This window comes from Rhinoraja longicauda, chromosome 8 (genome assembly GCF_053455715.1).
Source record: "Rhinoraja longicauda isolate Sanriku21f chromosome 8, sRhiLon1.1, whole genome shotgun sequence".
Classification (NCBI taxonomy): Eukaryota; Metazoa; Chordata; class Chondrichthyes; order Rajiformes; family Arhynchobatidae; genus Rhinoraja; species Rhinoraja longicauda.
In genome coordinates, this window is record NC_135960.1 from 20,743,608 (window position 1) to 20,761,881 (window position 18,274).

An 18,274-nucleotide genomic window follows, 5' to 3' on the forward strand; every position below is an offset into this window, starting at 1 on the left:
CTGAGGCAGAGAATTCCACACCTTCACCACTCTCTGACTGAAAAAGTTCTTCCTCATCTCCGTTCTAAATGGCCTACCCCTTACTCATAAACTGTGGCCCCTTGTTCTGGACTCCCCCAACATTGGGAACATGTTTCCTGCCTCTAATGTGTCCAATCCGCTAATTATCTTATATGTTTCAATAAGATCCCCCCTCATCCTTCTAAATTCCAGTGTATACAAGCCCAATCGCTCCAGCCTTTCAACATACGACAGTCCCGCCATTCCGGGAATTAACCTAGTGAACCTACGCTGCACGCCCTCCATAGCAAGAATATCCTTCCTCAAATTTGGAGACCAAAACTGCACACAGTACTCCAGGTGCGGTCTCACCAGGGCCCGGTACAACTGTAGAAGGACCTCTTTGCTCCTATACTCAACTCCTCTTGTTACGAAGGCCAACATTCCATTGGCTTTCTTCACTGCCTGCTGTACCTGCATGCTTCCTTTCATTGACTGATGCACTAGGACACCCAGATCTCGTTGAACTCCCCCTCCTCCTAACTTGACACCATTCAGATAATAATCTGCCTTTCTATTCTTACTTCCAAAGTGAATAACCTCACACTTATCTACATTAAACTGCATCTGCCATGTATCCGCCCACTCACACAACCTGTCCAAGTCACCCTGCAGCCTTATTGCATCTTCCTCACAATTCACACTACCCCCCAGCTTAGTATCATCTGCAAATTTGCTAATGGTACTTTTAATCCCTTCGTCTAAGTCATTGATGTATATCGTAAATAGCTGGGGTCCCAGCACCGAACCTTGCGGTACCCCACTGGTCACTGCCTCCCATTCCGAAAGGGACCCATTTATCCCCACTCTTTGCTTTCTGTCTGTCAACCAATTTTCTATCCATGTCAGTACCCTACCCCCAATACCATGTGCCCTAATTTTGCCCACTAATCTCCTATGTGGGACCTTGTCGAAGGCTTTCTGAAAGTCGAGGTACACCACATCCACTGACTCTCCCTTGTCAATTTTCCTAGTTACATCCTCAAAAAATTCCAGTAGATTTGTCAAGCATGATTTCCCCTTCGTAAATCCATGCTGACTCGGAATGATCCCGTTACTGCTATCCAAATGCTCAGCAATTTCGTCTTTTATAATTGACTCCAGCATCTTCCCCACCACTGATGTCAGACTAACTGGTCTATAATTACCCGTTTTCTCTCTCCCTCCTTTCTTAAAAAGTGGGATAACATTTGCTATCCACCAATCCACAGGAACTGATCCTGAATCTATAGAACATTGAAAAATGATCTCCAATGCTTCCACTATTTCTAGAGCCACCTCCTTAAGTACTCTGGGATGCAGACCATCAGGCCCTGGGGATTTATCAGCCTTCAGTCCCATCAGTCTACCCAAAACCATTTCCTGCCTAATGTGGATTTCCTTCAGTTCCTCCATCACCCTAGGTTCTCCGGCCCCTAGAACATTTGGGAGATTGTGTGTATCTTCCTCAGTGAAGACAGATCCAAAGTAACGGTTTAACTCGTCTGCCATTTCTTTGTTCCCCATAATAAATTCCCCTGCTTCTGTCTTCAAGGGACCCACATTTGCCTTGACTATTTTTTTCCTCTTCACGTACCTAAAAAAAAAACTTTTGCTATCCTCCTTTATATTATTGGCTAGTTTACCCTCGTACCTCATCTTTTCTCCCCGTATTGCCTTTTTAGTTAACTTTTGTTGCTCTTTAAAAGAGTCCCAATCCTCTGTCTTCCCACTCTTCTTTGCTATGTTATACTTCCTCTCCTTAATTTTTATGCTGTCCCTGACTTCCCTTGTCAGCCACAGGTGTCTCTTACTCCCCTTAGAGTCTTTCCACCTCTTTGGAATAAATTGATCCTGCAACCTCTGCATTATTCCCAGGAATACCTGCCATTGCTGTTCTACCGTCTTCCCTGCTAGGGCCTCCTTCCAATCAATTTTGGCCAGCTCCTGCCTCATGCCTCTGTAATCCCCTTTGCTATACTGTAATACCGACACTTCCGATTTTCCCTTCTGCCTTTCCATTTGCAGAGTAAAACTTATCATGTTGTGATCACTGCCTCCTAATGGCTCTTTTACCTCAGATATCCTCTCCACATCCACTCTATCCGAGCCTTTCACAATTCTGTATTTTTCAATGAGGTCCCCCTTCATTCTTCAAAACTTAGCAAGAACAGGCCCAGTGCCAACAAACGCTCATTATATGTTAAACTTCTCATTCTTGGGATCATTCTTGTAAACCTCCTCTGGACCCTCTCCAGAGCCAACACATCCTTCCTCAGATATGGTGCCCAAAATTGCTTATAATATTCTAAATGTGGCCTTACCAGTGCCTTATCGAGCCTCAACATTACATCTGTGTTTTTGTATACAAGCCCTCTTGAAATAAATGCCAGCATTGCTTACTTTACACCTGATTCAACTTGCAGATTAACTTTTTGGTCATTCTGCACCAGCACTCCCAAGTCCCTTCGCACCTCCGATTTCTGGATTCTCACCCCATTTAGAAAATAGTCTACGCCTTTATTCCTGCTACCAAAATGCATGACTCCACAGATTGCTATACTATATTCCATCTGCCACTTCTTTGCCCAGTCTCCCCAACTGTCCATCTCCTTCTGCAGAGTCCATCTTTCTCTGCACTACCTGCCCTTCCACCTACTTTTGTATCACCCGCAAACCTTGCCACAAAGCCTTCAATCGCTTCGTCCGAATCACTAATATACAACATGAAGAGTAGCGGCCCCATCACCGACTCTTGTGGAACTCCACTAGTCACTGGCAGCCAACCAGAAAAAGCCCCCTTTATTGCCACTCTTTGGCTTCTGCCATCCAGCCAACCTGCTGTATTTTGAGAAGATTACTTGCATACTCTGGTGGGCATACCAGTGAGCCAGAATTCTCACAATGTATTTGGGCACCCCTCTTTGACTCAATTTAACAAATAACTTTCTATGATTAACATGATCAAAGGCTTTGGAAGCATTAATAAAGCACATAAGAACTGATGAGTTTTTACCTCTATATTTGTTTACCATTTCCTTTAAGGAATACATACACAAGTCAGTGCCATGTTTAGCTTTAAAACCAAACTGGTTATCTGTGGAGTTAACTAATTCTATCCAGCAGAATTCTTTCTAGGACTTTTGGCAGTATGCTGGCTAAAGCTGTGGGCCTGTAATTATCTAGGCTGACTACTTTACCAGTTTTGTCCTTAATGACTGGCACTAACAAAACAGACAACATTGAGTCTGGTAACATGCCAAGAATCATAAAGCCAGTAAAACAATTAGCAAGGAGAGGAGCTATCCTCATAGTGGCATATTTAAGATGTTCAGCTGAAATATGATCTAAACCACTTGCTTTCAGACAGCTGTCGGACAGCTTGTTTATAGCTTGGTACACCTCATGTGACATAATCACCATTGAATCATTACTCTCAATATTGTCCACCCTCTACAAATCACTTTGGACACAGTTGAATAAAGTACTATAACGCTGTCGCCATAACTCCGCAATATTGTCGGTTCCGGAGATCCCATCTACAGTGCATGCTGGAGACGTTTTGCAGTTGTTAAGAACTCTCACTTCTTTCCAAAAATCAGTAGCATTGTTACTTAGCAGCTTCTTAGTCAAGGAATCAGCCCTCATGGCTTGCTCATTTTTACAGATGAAGCAAACAGCATACCTATATCTTGGATTAGTGAGCTTCTTGTACTCAAGCACAGGCCCTTTTCTGAGTCTACCTGCCATAGCCTATGATTTAGTGGCTTCACGGGCTTCAGCATGATACTCAGCTGCAAACTTATTCCAGCCAGGCCTGATGTTATGTGTCTTATTTTTACGCTTATTGTAGGGCTTACTGCCTACGTATAAAGTGCTTACTATATCATTATACATGGAGCAGATATCTCTCCTATGTATCACATCCTTACAATTAACATTTGTTGTCTGAGGTGTATATTTGAAGTTGAGGTTAAACTAGAGCAATGAGTTTTTCCCTAATTTGACTTGAAACCATCCAATGGAAATGTTAAAAATACCTAGAGGTATTGCTAAAGTGAAGCCTGGAAACATTTATGTAACTGGTCATAAAGTTGGTTGGATGCTCTCGCTTTAAGATCATCACCAAAATAATGAGAGTAACAGTGATCACAGTAAAATCATCCAATCTTCATTGAGGAACATGATGAGATGGATCAAGAAATTTTTCAATTAAAATGATTCCAAGAACTGGTAAAGAATGAAAATGTTGCACTTTTTTGAGATCTAACCCAAAAATAATTGGTCAAATTACCTCCATCAGTATTACAAAATGTTATGATTCAGTTTCAAACTGAATTTGCAATTCTAAGTAAAAGCAATCATATCTCCCTTGGATGATTTTGTTTTGCTCAGTTTAGGTTCCAACAAAGAAATCTATTATACCATAACATAGGAATGGAGTGAACTTGTGTGCGCATATATTCAGCAATATTCTCTGTGCTAAGTATTCCCATCACTTAGTGCGTGACTGTTGAACAATTGGTTAGTGTAGCTAAACTAATCTAAAAGACGATTTTGTTATGTTTTATCCAATTCCCAACAGTTATGGAGGTCTCTGATCTCCAGGCATATTCTAGCTGAATAACAAGTTCCCAGTATTCATAAAAACTTCCTTTGTTCTTATTAAAATTTGCAAAAAAACAAAGCAGTTAGTTACACCCCAGAGGATATCATTAGTGTCGGTGAGAAGCTAGGGCAGAGGGAGTTGCAGTGTATATATAAAATGAGCGAGTGCAAGTAGAAGATGAACATTTCAATGCTTCCCTGCAGTGTGGGATGCAGTGAAAATTAGCTATATATATTAGATATAAATTTCATGTTCAGATTCAGTGCAAAGGAGATGAAAAAAACCTCTGATGCCAACTGATGTGTCAAGGTCATGTGGGGATTATATTCCCTTCGCTCGTCCCAGAGAAGATGTTTGATTTGGAGGTCATAAGCCAGACTCTCTGATGACAGAAATATGCAACTATACTAACCTATACTAGCCTTTAATTAATCCTGAATATATGATTCAACAAAAAAAAGACACCTGTCCCATGATCTTCAATGTCTGGTTAGAAAACTGCGGTATAAATATTTGTATATCTTCCTTCCATTACATGAAGGCCATTATGCCCGTTCCATCTACAGCCTCTACATATAGAACATAAAACTGTACAGCACAATATTACTCTTTGGCCCACAGTGTCCATGCCAAACATGATACCAAGTTAAATGAGTTAGCATTTCTTTTCTTTTAATTTTCACACTTGTAAAATATCAATCCGTAGACAACAATAACTGCTTTAACACTGTCAGAATATTTTCTGATTGTACTATGAGACTGCTGGCTAGTATTGCGAAACAATCCAATGTAAACTATTCAAATGGTTGTTTGAAAAACGGCCACAAAGATCATGGGTGCAGTCATCATAGGATTTTTTACAAAAAAGTAAACCTGTTGATAGTTTGACTTGTTTTAGTAACTCACATCTTGGACAGGAGAGATGTTGCGATGATTAGGAGCTTGGAATTGGGAGGGGGTGCAATGGGATAGAGGGGTATGGTGGAGTGGTTACTAAAGGTGTTCCAGAGATTGAAATCTGGTTGTTGGGGGGAATGGGGGAAGGAAGGAGTGTGTTCTCAAGTATTGAGTGAAGAGTGAAGGTGAGGGATCTGTGCCTGACGGTTGCTCAGAAGTTCCTAAACTTGTGCTGGAAGTAATCTAGAGACATGGGCATTGATTTAGGGATACATCTGGACATCTTTTAAGAGGATGTCCAGAAATTCTGGCCTGTTATCATGGCTGGGGGTCAGTGGGAAAGAGACATACAGTGTGGAAACAGGCCCGTCAGCCCAACTTGCCCGCACAGACCAACATGTCCCATCTACACTAGTCCCACCTGCCCTGATTTTGCATAATCTTGGAATGTAGATCAATCGTAACAAAAGCATGGTGACCTACTGTTCAGTAAAGGAGAATATGAAAAGTGGACAATATTTCCAAAATTTGTGAATATTGATGAGTAAGAAAGCTAAAAGACTAAATTAGTTATCAAATGTTGTATTTGCAAAAGGATGCTTCATCTTACTGAAAAGAGGATGGTAAGCAGACTTTGAACTTTATTAAAATTACCAGAGGTCTTTTCTTTGCACAAATATTAAAAGTGCTGCATGAAATGTGCCCATCCCTTGGCAATCAGCCTTGTCCTCACCTTCCACTTCATCAGCCCTTGTCCTCACCTTCCATCCCATCAGCCAGCATATCCAACAAATCATCCTCCAACATTTCCATCACCTCCAATGGGACCCCACTACCTGCCACATCTTCCCATCTCCTCCCCTTTCTGCGTTCTGCAGAGACCGTTCCCTCCGTAACTCCCTGGTCCACTCGTCCCTTCCTACCCAAACCACCCCCTCCCCGGGCACTTTCCCCTGTCCCTTTACCTCCCCCCTCAACTCCATCCAAGGACCCAAACAGTCTTTCCAGGTGAGACAGAGGTTCACGTGCACCTCCTGCAACCTCATTTATTGATTCCGCTGCTCTAGATGTCAACTTCTCTACATCGGCGAGACCAAACGCAAGCTCGGCAATCGTTTCGCTCAACACCTTCGCTCAATCCGCCTTAACCAACCTGATCTCCCGGTGGCTGAGCTCTTCAACTCCCCCTCCCACTCCCAGTCTAACCATTCTGTCATGGGCCTTCTCCAGTGCCATGGTGAGGCCCACCGGAAATTGGAGGAACGGCACCTCATATTTCGCTTAGGCAGCTTGCAGCCCAACGGTATGAACATTGAGTTCTCCAACTTTAGATAGTTCCACTGTCTCTCTCTTCCCCCCCCAGTTCTCCCACTGTCTTCCTGTCTCCACCTATATCCTTTCCTTGTCCGACCCCTGACATCAGTGTGAAGAAGGGTCTCAACCCGAAACGTCACCCATTCCCTCTCTCCTAGATGCTGCCTGACCTGCTGAGTTACTCCAGCATTTTGTGATACCTTCGATTTGTACCAGCATCTGCAGTTATTTTCCTACACTCCTTGGCAATCAGATATCATTCAATACCATTTTGAAATTCCAAATACCACAACTAGCTACCAAAGGGGTGGGTCAGAATAAAAACCCCATCCTATCTTTATATCTTTACAAGGCTATTAATTTCTGAAGGTCGGTGAGGAAATAGAGTTTTACACTCATGGATTAAATTTAAGATCAAGTTGGCAGTCTGAGTCTTCCTAATGCATATTATTGCGCTCACACTCACAATGTGCTCATTCAAGAGAATCTCTAACCATGGGGCTGTTTAATCTAATAAATAGTTGAATGTTGTTGGGTTATTTGAGCTTCCCATGTGTGAATTTTAAAATACCAACCATTGATCCAATTATTAATACAGTCAAAACAATTTAGAAATCAAAACAAAATTGCTGATGCTGGACATCTGATTAAAAACAAAAGATGCTAGAGTTAGCATTTTAAGTCCAAGATCCTTTGTTAGAATGCCCTTGCTGACATTCAAATTCTTTGATAAATAGTCTCATTTTTAAAGCATTAACTCTGTTCCTCAGACCACTTTTCCCTTTTGGTGTTTCAGCTTAAAAAAAAAATATAATAAAAAGTATATTTTCAAGTTCCACATCACTCGATTAATATTCTACCTCAGTTCATTCAATAGTGGTAAAAAGTTAATCAGACATTCTAAGCAAAATTAAAATGTATGTCCGGAGAAGGGTTTCCACCTGAAACATTACCTTTCCATGTTCTCCTGAGATGCTGCTTTAACTGCTGAGTTACTAAAATGTTGTAAAAAAAACCTTTTGTGTCATATATGCCATAAAATGCACATTGAACTTTGAAGTCCAACTTATTCTGAGTTCTTACATCGGTTTTCACCTAAATTAACTTATCAAAAGACCTCGACTCAAGGAAATATTCTATTCAAAGCACCAGTCATTACAAAATGGAAGATATGTAATGAAACAGTGTCTTTTTGCAGTCTGTGACAGACTTTTAATATCATTTCTGAATCAAGTTTTACAATCCTTTTCAAAGATGATGGTCTCAGAATTAATTCTTGGATACCAATGACTAAACGTTTTATATAGACTTATGAATTTCTGCATTAATTTACCCATTTTTAACCCACATCAAATAAGTGGGTTAAGATTTCTGAGAAACCTTTACATTTTATTGTCTTAAGTTTAATTTAAAGGAACTAAGGAGCTTCAATATTCATTGGAGACCAGTGTTTTATGGCAAAGAAGATTGCAGTATTTCATTGATCTTTTGAGATGCTGCTTATGTTTGTGAGTGGAGGCTTTCAGCATGATATTGTCGACAGCAGATCTGTAATGCGGATGAGTAAGCCAGGCAATGTGACTTTCCAGCAGATTGCATGAATGAAATCTCACTGAGCCAAGCATAGTGCAAAACAGATCATTTGAAATGGAATGTTTAAATTAACATAATATTAGTTGCACACATGGAATAGAAAGATGGAATTGAGCAAGAAATAAAAGAGCCAAATAAAAGGGTGAAAACAAAATTAAAACCTCAATAGCTGAAAACCTGAAACACTGAAGAATTCAAACACCAAATGTGTAAAGTTGTACTTTGAAGACCGAAGATGTCACATAGGCAAGGAATATGTCTACCACACACTTGGACTAGGCACAATGGCATAGTTGATTGACCTGCTGCCTTACTTGGGTAGAAGACTATGAAATATTTGGAATTCAGACCTCTGGTGCTGTTTATGTGGTGTTTCCACTTTCTTCCAATTGCTGCATGATTCTACCTCAGGTGCCTAGTTTCCTCCCTCATACATGAAATGAACAGTTTGATTGACCGCTTTAAATTCCCTCATTTGTACAAATGAGTTTTAGAACCTCAAGGGAGTTGATAGAAATATGGTGACAATAAAATGTGATTAGTCCAAATCAATGCTTGATGGTGAGTGCAAACAGACCAATCGACCTCTTTCCATGCTGCATGACTCCAGGACATTGTGATCATCTCGGCATAAACAATCCAACTCCAATACCCTCCATATATTTCAGTTCACCATTCTTTGATGAAGTGAATGTAAAGAAGCTGTAAACAGAGAAAATCAAGCATGTCAAATTTTGGTACACAGACTGCAAATGTATCAGTATCTTCATAATTATTTAATTACTTTCAAAGCATGGGAGGGGGAAGAGAGGCAAGGAGGTGGGAAAACTGGGTGCCTAACATGGTGCACAGGGCACAATAAAGAGAGAGAGTGAGGGAGGGCTCTCTTTCCTGTCCCCATCCTCTCGCTGGTGCACACCCGTTTATCCCATTGTCCCCTTCCACCTATATACCTCCCTCTGCCTTTATATTTCATGCCTCTTCTTCTCTTATCTGATACCCTTTTCATCTCTAGCCTTCGTCCATCAAATTGCTAATCAACCCCCTCCCTCCTGACCTGTATCCAACTGTTGCTTGCCAGGTTATGCCCAGTCCCCACCTCTTTTCCAACCTTCACACCCCTATTACAATCAGTCTGAAGCAGGGACTAGCCCAAAATGTTACTTATCCATTCTCTCCACATTGCTGCCTGACCTCCTTAGTTACTCCAGTATTTTGTGTTTTGCTCAGGATTCCAGCACCCTTGCGAACCAATGCGATGATATAGATATCCATAAAAGTGTTATTTTCTTTTCTACAGTAACTTAAGTTATTTAAAGAGCTAAATGAGCCCACTTCCTTTTAAATTACATTTTAAAAATCATCTTCAGTAGGTGTTGAAATTAATCAAAGTTTATTTAACTTATTTGACTTATTTCATAAATACGTTAAATTCAAATTAGGGAAAGTGGCTAATGCATGTGAGGTATGATTTCCACTCTGACTCAACATTGCTTTAGTTTTGCAATCTGTTTTAGAGTTATAGTGTCATAGAGTTGTACAAGATAGAAACTCATCCATGCTGACCAGGTTTTATAGCTGAGCTAGTTCCATTCATGAACCTGTATAAATGTATTCTAAACATCACCATTGTACTTGCCTCTACCACTTCCTCTGGTAGCTCGTTCCATTTATGCATCATCCTCTGCAGGAAAATACTGCCCTTCAGATCCTTTTTCAATCTCTTCCCATTAATTCTAGGCTCCTCTACCCTGGGGAAAAAAGATTGTTACCATTCATCTTCTCGAGGCCTCGCATGATTTAAAATCCCTCCATTGGGTCACCCCTCGGCCTTCTACAAAGTCCCAGCCTATCCAACCTGTCCTTACAACTCAAGCACCCATAGATACATAGATACATAGACAATAGGTGCAGGAGCAGGCCATTCGGCTCTTCGAGCCAGCACCGCCATTCAATGTGATCATGGCTCATCATCTACAATCAGTACCCAATTCCTGCCTTCTCCCCATATCCCTTGATTCTGCTAGCCCTAAGAGCTCTATCTAACTCTCTTTTGAATGCCTCCACTGCCTTCTACAAATTCACAACTCTGTGTGAAAAAGAGTCATCTCAGTTCTAAATGGCCTACCCCTTATTCTTAAACTGTGGTCCCTGGATCTGGACTCCACCAACATCGGGAACCTTTTTCCTGCATGTAGCGTGCCCATTCCCTTAATAATTTTATATGTTTCTATAAGATTCCCTCTCATCCTTCGAAATTCCAGTGAATACAAGCCCAGTCGCTTCATTCTTTCATCATGTGACAGTCCTGTCATCCCAGGAATTAACCTTGTGAACCTACGCTGCAATCCCTCAATAGCAAGAATGTCCTTCCTCAGATTAGGAGACCAAAACTGCACACAGGCTCATCAGGGCCCTGTACAACTGCAGAAGGACCTCTTTGCTCCTATACTCAACTTCTCTCGTTATGAAGGCCAACATGCCATTAGTTTTCATCACTGCCTGTTGTACCTGCATGCTTACTTTCAGTGACTGATATAGTGGGACCCCCAGATCCCTTGTCCATTTTACTTGTTACACTTGTGACCTGATAACATCCTGGTGATATTTTAGTGCACCCTTTCCAGCTTAATGACATCCTACTTATGGCAGTGTAACCAGAACTGCATACAGTACTCCACATATGGTCTCACCCACGACTTGTATAACATAACAGTATAACAGAGCTTTATTTGTCATTCGGTACCGAGGTACCGAACGAAACTACATAGCAGTCATACAAAAAAAGAACACAAGACACATAACCCCAACACAAACGTCCATCACAGTGACTCCAAACACCCCCTCACTGTGATGGAGGCAACAAAACTTCCACTCTCTTCCCCACGCCCACGGACAGACAGCTCGTCCCCGACCGACCCGCACAGTCCCCGCAAGGGGGTGGAAGTCCCCGCGGCCGAATCGCACCGGGTGCTGAAACGTCTCGCGGCCGAGCCGGGCGATGAAAGGCCCCGCGACCAAGCCTTGCGCAGCTAAGTCCCGTGGCCGAGCCGCACCGGGCGATGTTAAGTCCCGCGGCCGAGCCGCACCAGCGATGAAAAGTCCCGCGGCCGAGCTGCACCGGGCGATGTAAAGTCCCGCGGCCGAGCCGCACCGGGCGATGTTAGGCCCCGCAGCCGAGCTGCACCGGGCACTGTTAAGTCCAGCGGCCGAGCCGTACCAGCGATGTAAAGTCCCGCGGCCAAGCCGCACCGGGCGATGTAAAGTCCAGCGGCCGAGCCGCACCGGGCACTGTTAAGTCCAGCTGCCAAGCCGCACCGGGCGATGTAAAGTCCAGCGGCCGAGCCGCACCGGGCGATGTTAGGCCCCGCAGCCGAGCCGCACCCCGCGCCGTGAGGAAGAGAAAAGTTTCCACCACCCCCCCACCCACACCACCACCCCCCACACATACACAACCAAAAAAAATACAAAAACCATCCCAACACCGACACACAACAAAAAAAAAAGGAAAAAAGACGAACAGACTGCTAGCGAGCCGCAGCCGTTAGGCGCCGCCACTTCCGCTTATGTACAGCTGTATCATGATGTGCCAACTTTTTTACTTGATACCCTTCCTCTGCCCTCTTTATGTCTGCACTGTTGGGGATCACTTTATCTGTACCCCTCGGTCTCCGCTCTACAAACACTCTCCAGGACCGTACCCTTTACTGTGCACGACCTAACCTGGTTTGACTTAACAAATTGTATCATCACACCTGTCAGTGTTAAAATTCATCTGCCACTCCTTGGCCCACTTCTCTAGTTGATTTGCATCCTTTTTCAAACTTAATTATCCTTCCTCTCTACCAATTATACCATCATGTCATTTGCACATTTTCAAGCCATGTTAACTACATTGTCATTACAGATCATTAATATGGATGACAAACAACATGAAACTAGCACAGATCCCTGTGGCACACTGTTGATCGCAGGTCTTCAATCAGAGAAATAACTTTTCACTACCATCCTCTGACACCTCCCACCAAGTCAATTGTGAATCCATTTGATAGCTCAGGTGGATCCCAGGTGATCCAACCTTCTAAACCAGCCTCCAAAGTAGCATCTTGTCAAAGGACTTGCTAAAGTCAATATAGAAAATGTTCACCTCCTGGACCTTGTCAGTCCTCTTGGAAATTTCTTCAAGAAACTCTGTCAAATTTACGAGGTATGATTTCCCATGCATAAAATGGTGCTATCCATAATAGCCTTGCCTATCCAAAAGCAGACAGTTCCTGTCCCCCAGAATTCCCAAAAGTAACTAATGTCAGATTCTCCAGCCATTTGCCCTGACTTGTCCTTGCAGCTCTTCTTACATAAAAGTACAACATTAGCCATCTTCCTGTCTTAAGGTACCTAATACTCCATTGTGCCTAATGATGATTCAAATATCCCCAGGAATGTATTTTTTCCTTAACTAATTCTTTTAACTCTAATGTATACATTGTGGTGTGCTGATCCGAAACAATTTCTTATGTCTGTACTGATCTTGTCCCTCGGGAATATTTATTGAGATACATTTACAGAACTAACCAAAAGTATATCCTTGTTCTTCTTCAATGTTGAAAATTCTTGAAAATTCAGTTCCAAATTTGGTCACCCAGATGCCATCTTTCTATAGTGGCTTAAAAAAAATCTTCTATTTGTGGCATTAATTTTTTGTCTTGTTAGAAATGCTGCGTGTGTTTAAGCATGGTGCCTTTAATTGTAATAATCATCAATTTATGAAGGAAGCAACTGTTGTGGTTACTATTTTAGTGCATCAGGTAGAAATTATTACCATTCAAACTTAAGTAATTGATTTTCCAGCCGCTTATTTAAAATGCTTCTCTTATTGATTTTCTCAGTTCGAAGTCATGCTTGCGAACTGGATGTGTTCGGCAAACCTGGAGGATGCTCTGACATCTGCCTGCTCAGCAGCAGCCACAAAGCAAAGACATGTCGATGCAGGACTGGCTACAGCTTAGGAAATGACGGGAAGTCGTGCAAAAGTAAGTCATGGCACCATACTCCACTGCAGCTCTAATGCCTCCTGCTGAAAGTCTCAATGTATTTCAGTGAAGCTGTATGATTTCATTGAGCCAAATATAAATGTTGAGGTGCAAGTGAATGCTTTAACAGTCTAGTGCCTTTTTTCTGTCTTTTATAGTCATTTCACATTCATCAAATGTTGTTTTGTTGAAGTCATACACTGCACATAATTATGGTCAGTTCACAGATAGTAGCTCAGTTTTCTCATTTACTTCATAAAGATAAATTTTAATAAGTTCTGTTATGTTATGTAATTATACTTAGATTGTACTGTGTAGTTTTACATAATGTAATTTCAACTCAGAAGCATCACGGTATATTGTGAAGATAGATACAAAAAGCTAAAGTAACTCAACGGGACAGGCAGCATCTCTGGAAAGAAGGAATGGGTGATGTTTCAGGTCTAGACCCATCATCAGATTCATGTTTTGGGTCAAGACCCTTCTTTATTGTGACAGCTGTCACCCAATTTCACTACAACACATCAAATGCACAATGTTGAACACACATGACATATATTCTTTAAATAGTTACAGCCTCAAATAAACAATTACACTTTATCTGTACCGATATACAGTAGAAATACTATAGATGCTGCTAACTCTTTAAAAATAAAATGAATAAACTGTCATCAACAGGTGAACAGAACAATATTTAGAAACTGTGAAATTAGTAGGTCATTAATTAACAAGTCCAGAATTAGCAAGTGCGTTTTTGTATCAGCTTTTTTAGCATCCTACTAGACCAAGTGGACCCATTGGGCCCAAACCTCTCCTGCATTGGTATAGCACCCTCTCTTCTCCCCCTCCCTCTCCTCCTCCCTCGCCAGCCCCCTCCATCCCCCCTTCCACGTCTCCATGATAACTATTAGATCGCACTCGTATGTTGTGGTCTGTGTTATCATCTCATCTGTCTTACTGCAAACACTGTGCTGGATTCAAATAAAGACAGTTAAGCTTTTTTTTTCTAATTCAGGGATTTATGTTTTTAAAAAGAGAAAACTCGTCTTCTTCCATACCTGGTTGGGCCCAAATTCAAGACATAATCCATAATTTAAGAGCAAACCTTGTTCACTCTACCACTACCAAACATGAATACTCTGAAGAATTTTCAGTCATTTGTGGGGAAACAGGAAAATACAGCCCTTTTGAATTGGTGACAAAAATATATAAACTATTTATATGTTCCAATTGCACCGAGTTAAATATTGAATTATTAGTACAATAAATATAATAAGTTAGGAATAATTCTCTTAACATTTTACAAGGACCCTAGCTGTCTGATCAATAATAAACTGTTTATTTCCTATTTAAGATACTACATCTATCTTAAGGCAATGTCGATAGTATTGACAATGGGCTAATCTTAAATGAAGAACAAATCTCAGTTCTTCAAGAGGAGACAAAGTTGCCTGTCACTGATGAAGTTGGGTATTTTATTAACTTGTCTGTACTCATGTTTTACTCACCATGAACCAAATCAGAGGAAATTAGTCCTGGAAAGCAGGAAAATAAGCCTTTAATATTGCCAAGTTGTTCAGAACTAGGATATAAATAGGCCTCATGAGATCAGATGCAACAGGAAAGCAGATAAACAATGAAAACCAGCAGTGAAAGGATTATGTGCACTGATGATGGAAAGCAGAGAATGTGTTGTTTTTCACTTCAACAAAGCTGTTAAGCCCCTGAGTGCTTGGCGAATGCCATTATCTATTTTTGGCCACAAAAAAATATTTTCATTTCTTGTGTTGCTTCTTTGTACAATCTTTACAGAAACATTTATCATCAATATTTTCCAAATCATCTACCTTTGTTTGCCTATCCTTGCAATATAAGCTGTATTTCAAGAATGAAACATTAATTGATTGGTTTGTTTTCTCTTGGAGTCAGCAGTCTCAGTCGAGTAACCAAAGCACATTGTACACTTTTCAAACAAATCCCTTTGGGATTTGCTTCCTTTTATCGGCCCTGCAATGGGAATAACTGGGAGCCATGGGCACACTGAGTTTACATGTGGTTTTGAGTGGGGTCAGATTCCTCAGCTCACCAGATGCTATCACTCTTTAGCTTTTATTTGCACCTCCATTTTCATGTGAATTTAAGAGATATGTCCTTCCCATGAACTATTAGATAGGAATAGGACATTGTCACTGACAACTCCCTCTCAGAAACAATTTTCCCCTTCAGTGGTCTTCTCCCTTGACAATAAGGAATGTTGTGCGCTTATGTTTTGATTTTAAAAAAAGCTAACTATTATATGCTTGTCATTTTAAAGGACATTTATTATAAATTACAGATTACTGTAGATTTATTGTGGTTGAACACAGAAAAATGTCAGTTCATTATCTTAGTCCATTGGTGTCGATTCACTTATTGAGAATCTTGGAAGGTGCCGAGACAAGCCAACAAAAGCAGTTAGCCAAACAGACAAAATTGTATTTGAGGTCATCCAAAGCCTTATATCTTGGCAAGGGAAAATAACGCCATTTGGGTGTTCACCCTTTTCAGAGGAAACACAGTTTCAGATGAAACAGGGTCAGTAAATACTGGTTGCTTAATGACTAACTAAGAATCATAATTATTCCTACAATGAATACATGCGGCTGAAAATCTCACCGTGGAATTTGCAATTATTTTGGGGATTTTACGAAGGAGAATATAAATCTTATGTGAACATGATGCAAATTTTTGAGCAGCTACTAAAACACACAAGAATAGGTGTAAAAGGTTAACCCAACTTTCAGCAGTACAGTACTTTTTTTTATGGAGTTGTTTGAACAGATTTCTATCTGTATCTGACCAAATATCTGAGGGGATTCCATGCTATTCAATTGAAATATGAAAATCTGGTGGTGTTCTACTGTATCTTTTTATCAGTATCTGTATTGCATTTTTAAATGTAAAGATTTTCTTTATCCCCAAGAAATTTTGAACTGACTTTTGTGCTCCCATTAAGTACCAAATCTGTGGCTCTCTGTGGCCAGAGATCCTCCCACAAATGTTTCATCAATTTGTCACATTTGCTGACCTCGAAGCAGATTGATTTTGTATGGAGGTTTAACATAGCAGATGCTGTGATTGTGTTCCCTCTTTCAAATGAACCATTAAGTTTATAGCTATTGAACTATACGCCCACTGATCTTCGGGATATTTATTAAATCCGTTTAGTTGTTTTCGCATGTTTTATGATCTACAGACTTTTTTACTTTCCTAAATTCTGAAATCGGAGGGCACAATTTATCCAGGAAGTAAAAATGTAATGACGGGAGCTTCCTAGTTAAACTCTGAGCATAATACACATTATTCAGACAGTGGAAAGGTATTCAGATAATGGAATCCTTCAGTTCAAATGGACTGATGGTCTACCTAAACGAGATTTCTGAGGCACTGAATATAATTAAAACAAACATTTGTGAACCCAAAAATACTGTTTGTATGCGTTAAAATTATACTTCCCTTGGGTGAGTTTGGAATAGCTATCAATATCAACAATCTCACATCCTTACTAATACCTCAGGAGCTCCTCTTGGGATTTAGTAATATTATTGCAAATATTAATGAATGTACCAGTATATTCCTGCAATTATTTTAGATGAAAAAAGCCCTAATAATGTTGGAAATACAAAGTAATCCACTTAGAGGTGGAGTAGGTTTGGATTAAAAGTTTATTGTTGAAAATGATTGAGGGAGGTGTTTTATATTTATATATTTTATTTATACACTCAACTAAACTCTTTGGGGCCTGAAATGAATGAATGAATGAATGAATGAATGAGTTTAATTGGTTAAGTATGTGCACATACAAGGAATGTGCCTTGGTGCTCCGCTCGCAAATAACAACACAAACATACAGTGAACAATTAAGAACAAAGCATAAAACATTAAAACATTAAGAATAAAAAATAATAAAACAAGAAGAGCGAAAAGGGACTACAGACTTTTGGTTATTGAGTAGAGCTACTACTTGCGGAAAAAAAGCTGTTTTTATGTCTGGCTGTGGCGGCTTTGACAGTCCGGAGTCGCCTTTCAGAGGGAAGTGCTTTAAAGAGTTTGTGGCCAGGGTGAGAGGGGTCAGAGATGATCTTGCCCACTTGCTCCTTGGCCCTTGCAGTGTACAGTTCGTCAATGGGGGAAAGGTTGCAGCCAACAATCTTCTCAGGCTGTTGCAGAACAATTTGTTGCAGCCGTGCTTGGTGCCAATTGTTCGGCACAGAGGGTAAAGGGGGAAACATTGCCCGGTCCTGGAGATTTCCGACTTTTCTGTCTCCTGAATAGCCTCTCCACCTCCTCCATTTCTAGTGTTGGAAATGGAGAAATGGCCCGACTGATGTTGGGCAGCAAGGAGGGGGTGTGCAGTGGAGAATGGCCCAGTCTTTGCAGACTGGAGTCAGGCTGTGAGTAAGTGTGAAGTGGTGATTGGATGGGTGGAGGGGGGGGGGGGGGGGGGGAGGGAGGACGTCCCAGGGTTATGTTTCTGTTTCTCGAACCTGAAGAAGAACTCGTTCAGGTCATTGGTCAGCTGACGATTGTCCAAGGAGCTCTTCCTCTTGTAGCTGGTGATTTCTTGCAAGCCCTTCCAAACTGAAGAAGAGCCAATAGCTGAGAACTTGCTCCTCAGCTTCTCAGTACCTTTCCTTGGCAGCTCCGTTTCCTCTTCTCAGCTTGTACTTGGCCTGCCTGTAGAGGTCTGTTTCTCCGCTCCTGTAGGCCTCATCTTATGACTGGCAGAGCTGTCTGAGTTCTGCTGTGAAGC

General features: G+C 41.2%; 1 protein-coding gene across 1 annotated transcript in view; it reads left to right on the plus strand.

Annotated features, from left to right (window-relative positions):
* Positions 1-18,274, plus strand: part of LOC144595762 (low-density lipoprotein receptor-related protein 1-like) — a 1,259,652-nt gene that overhangs the window by 646,245 nt on the left and 595,133 nt on the right. The window contains exon 10 of the mRNA XM_078403382.1: positions 13,339-13,482. Within this exon, the coding sequence (XP_078259508.1) occupies positions 13,339-13,482 (144 nt within the window). The remainder of the gene's footprint in view (positions 1-13,338; positions 13,483-18,274) is intronic.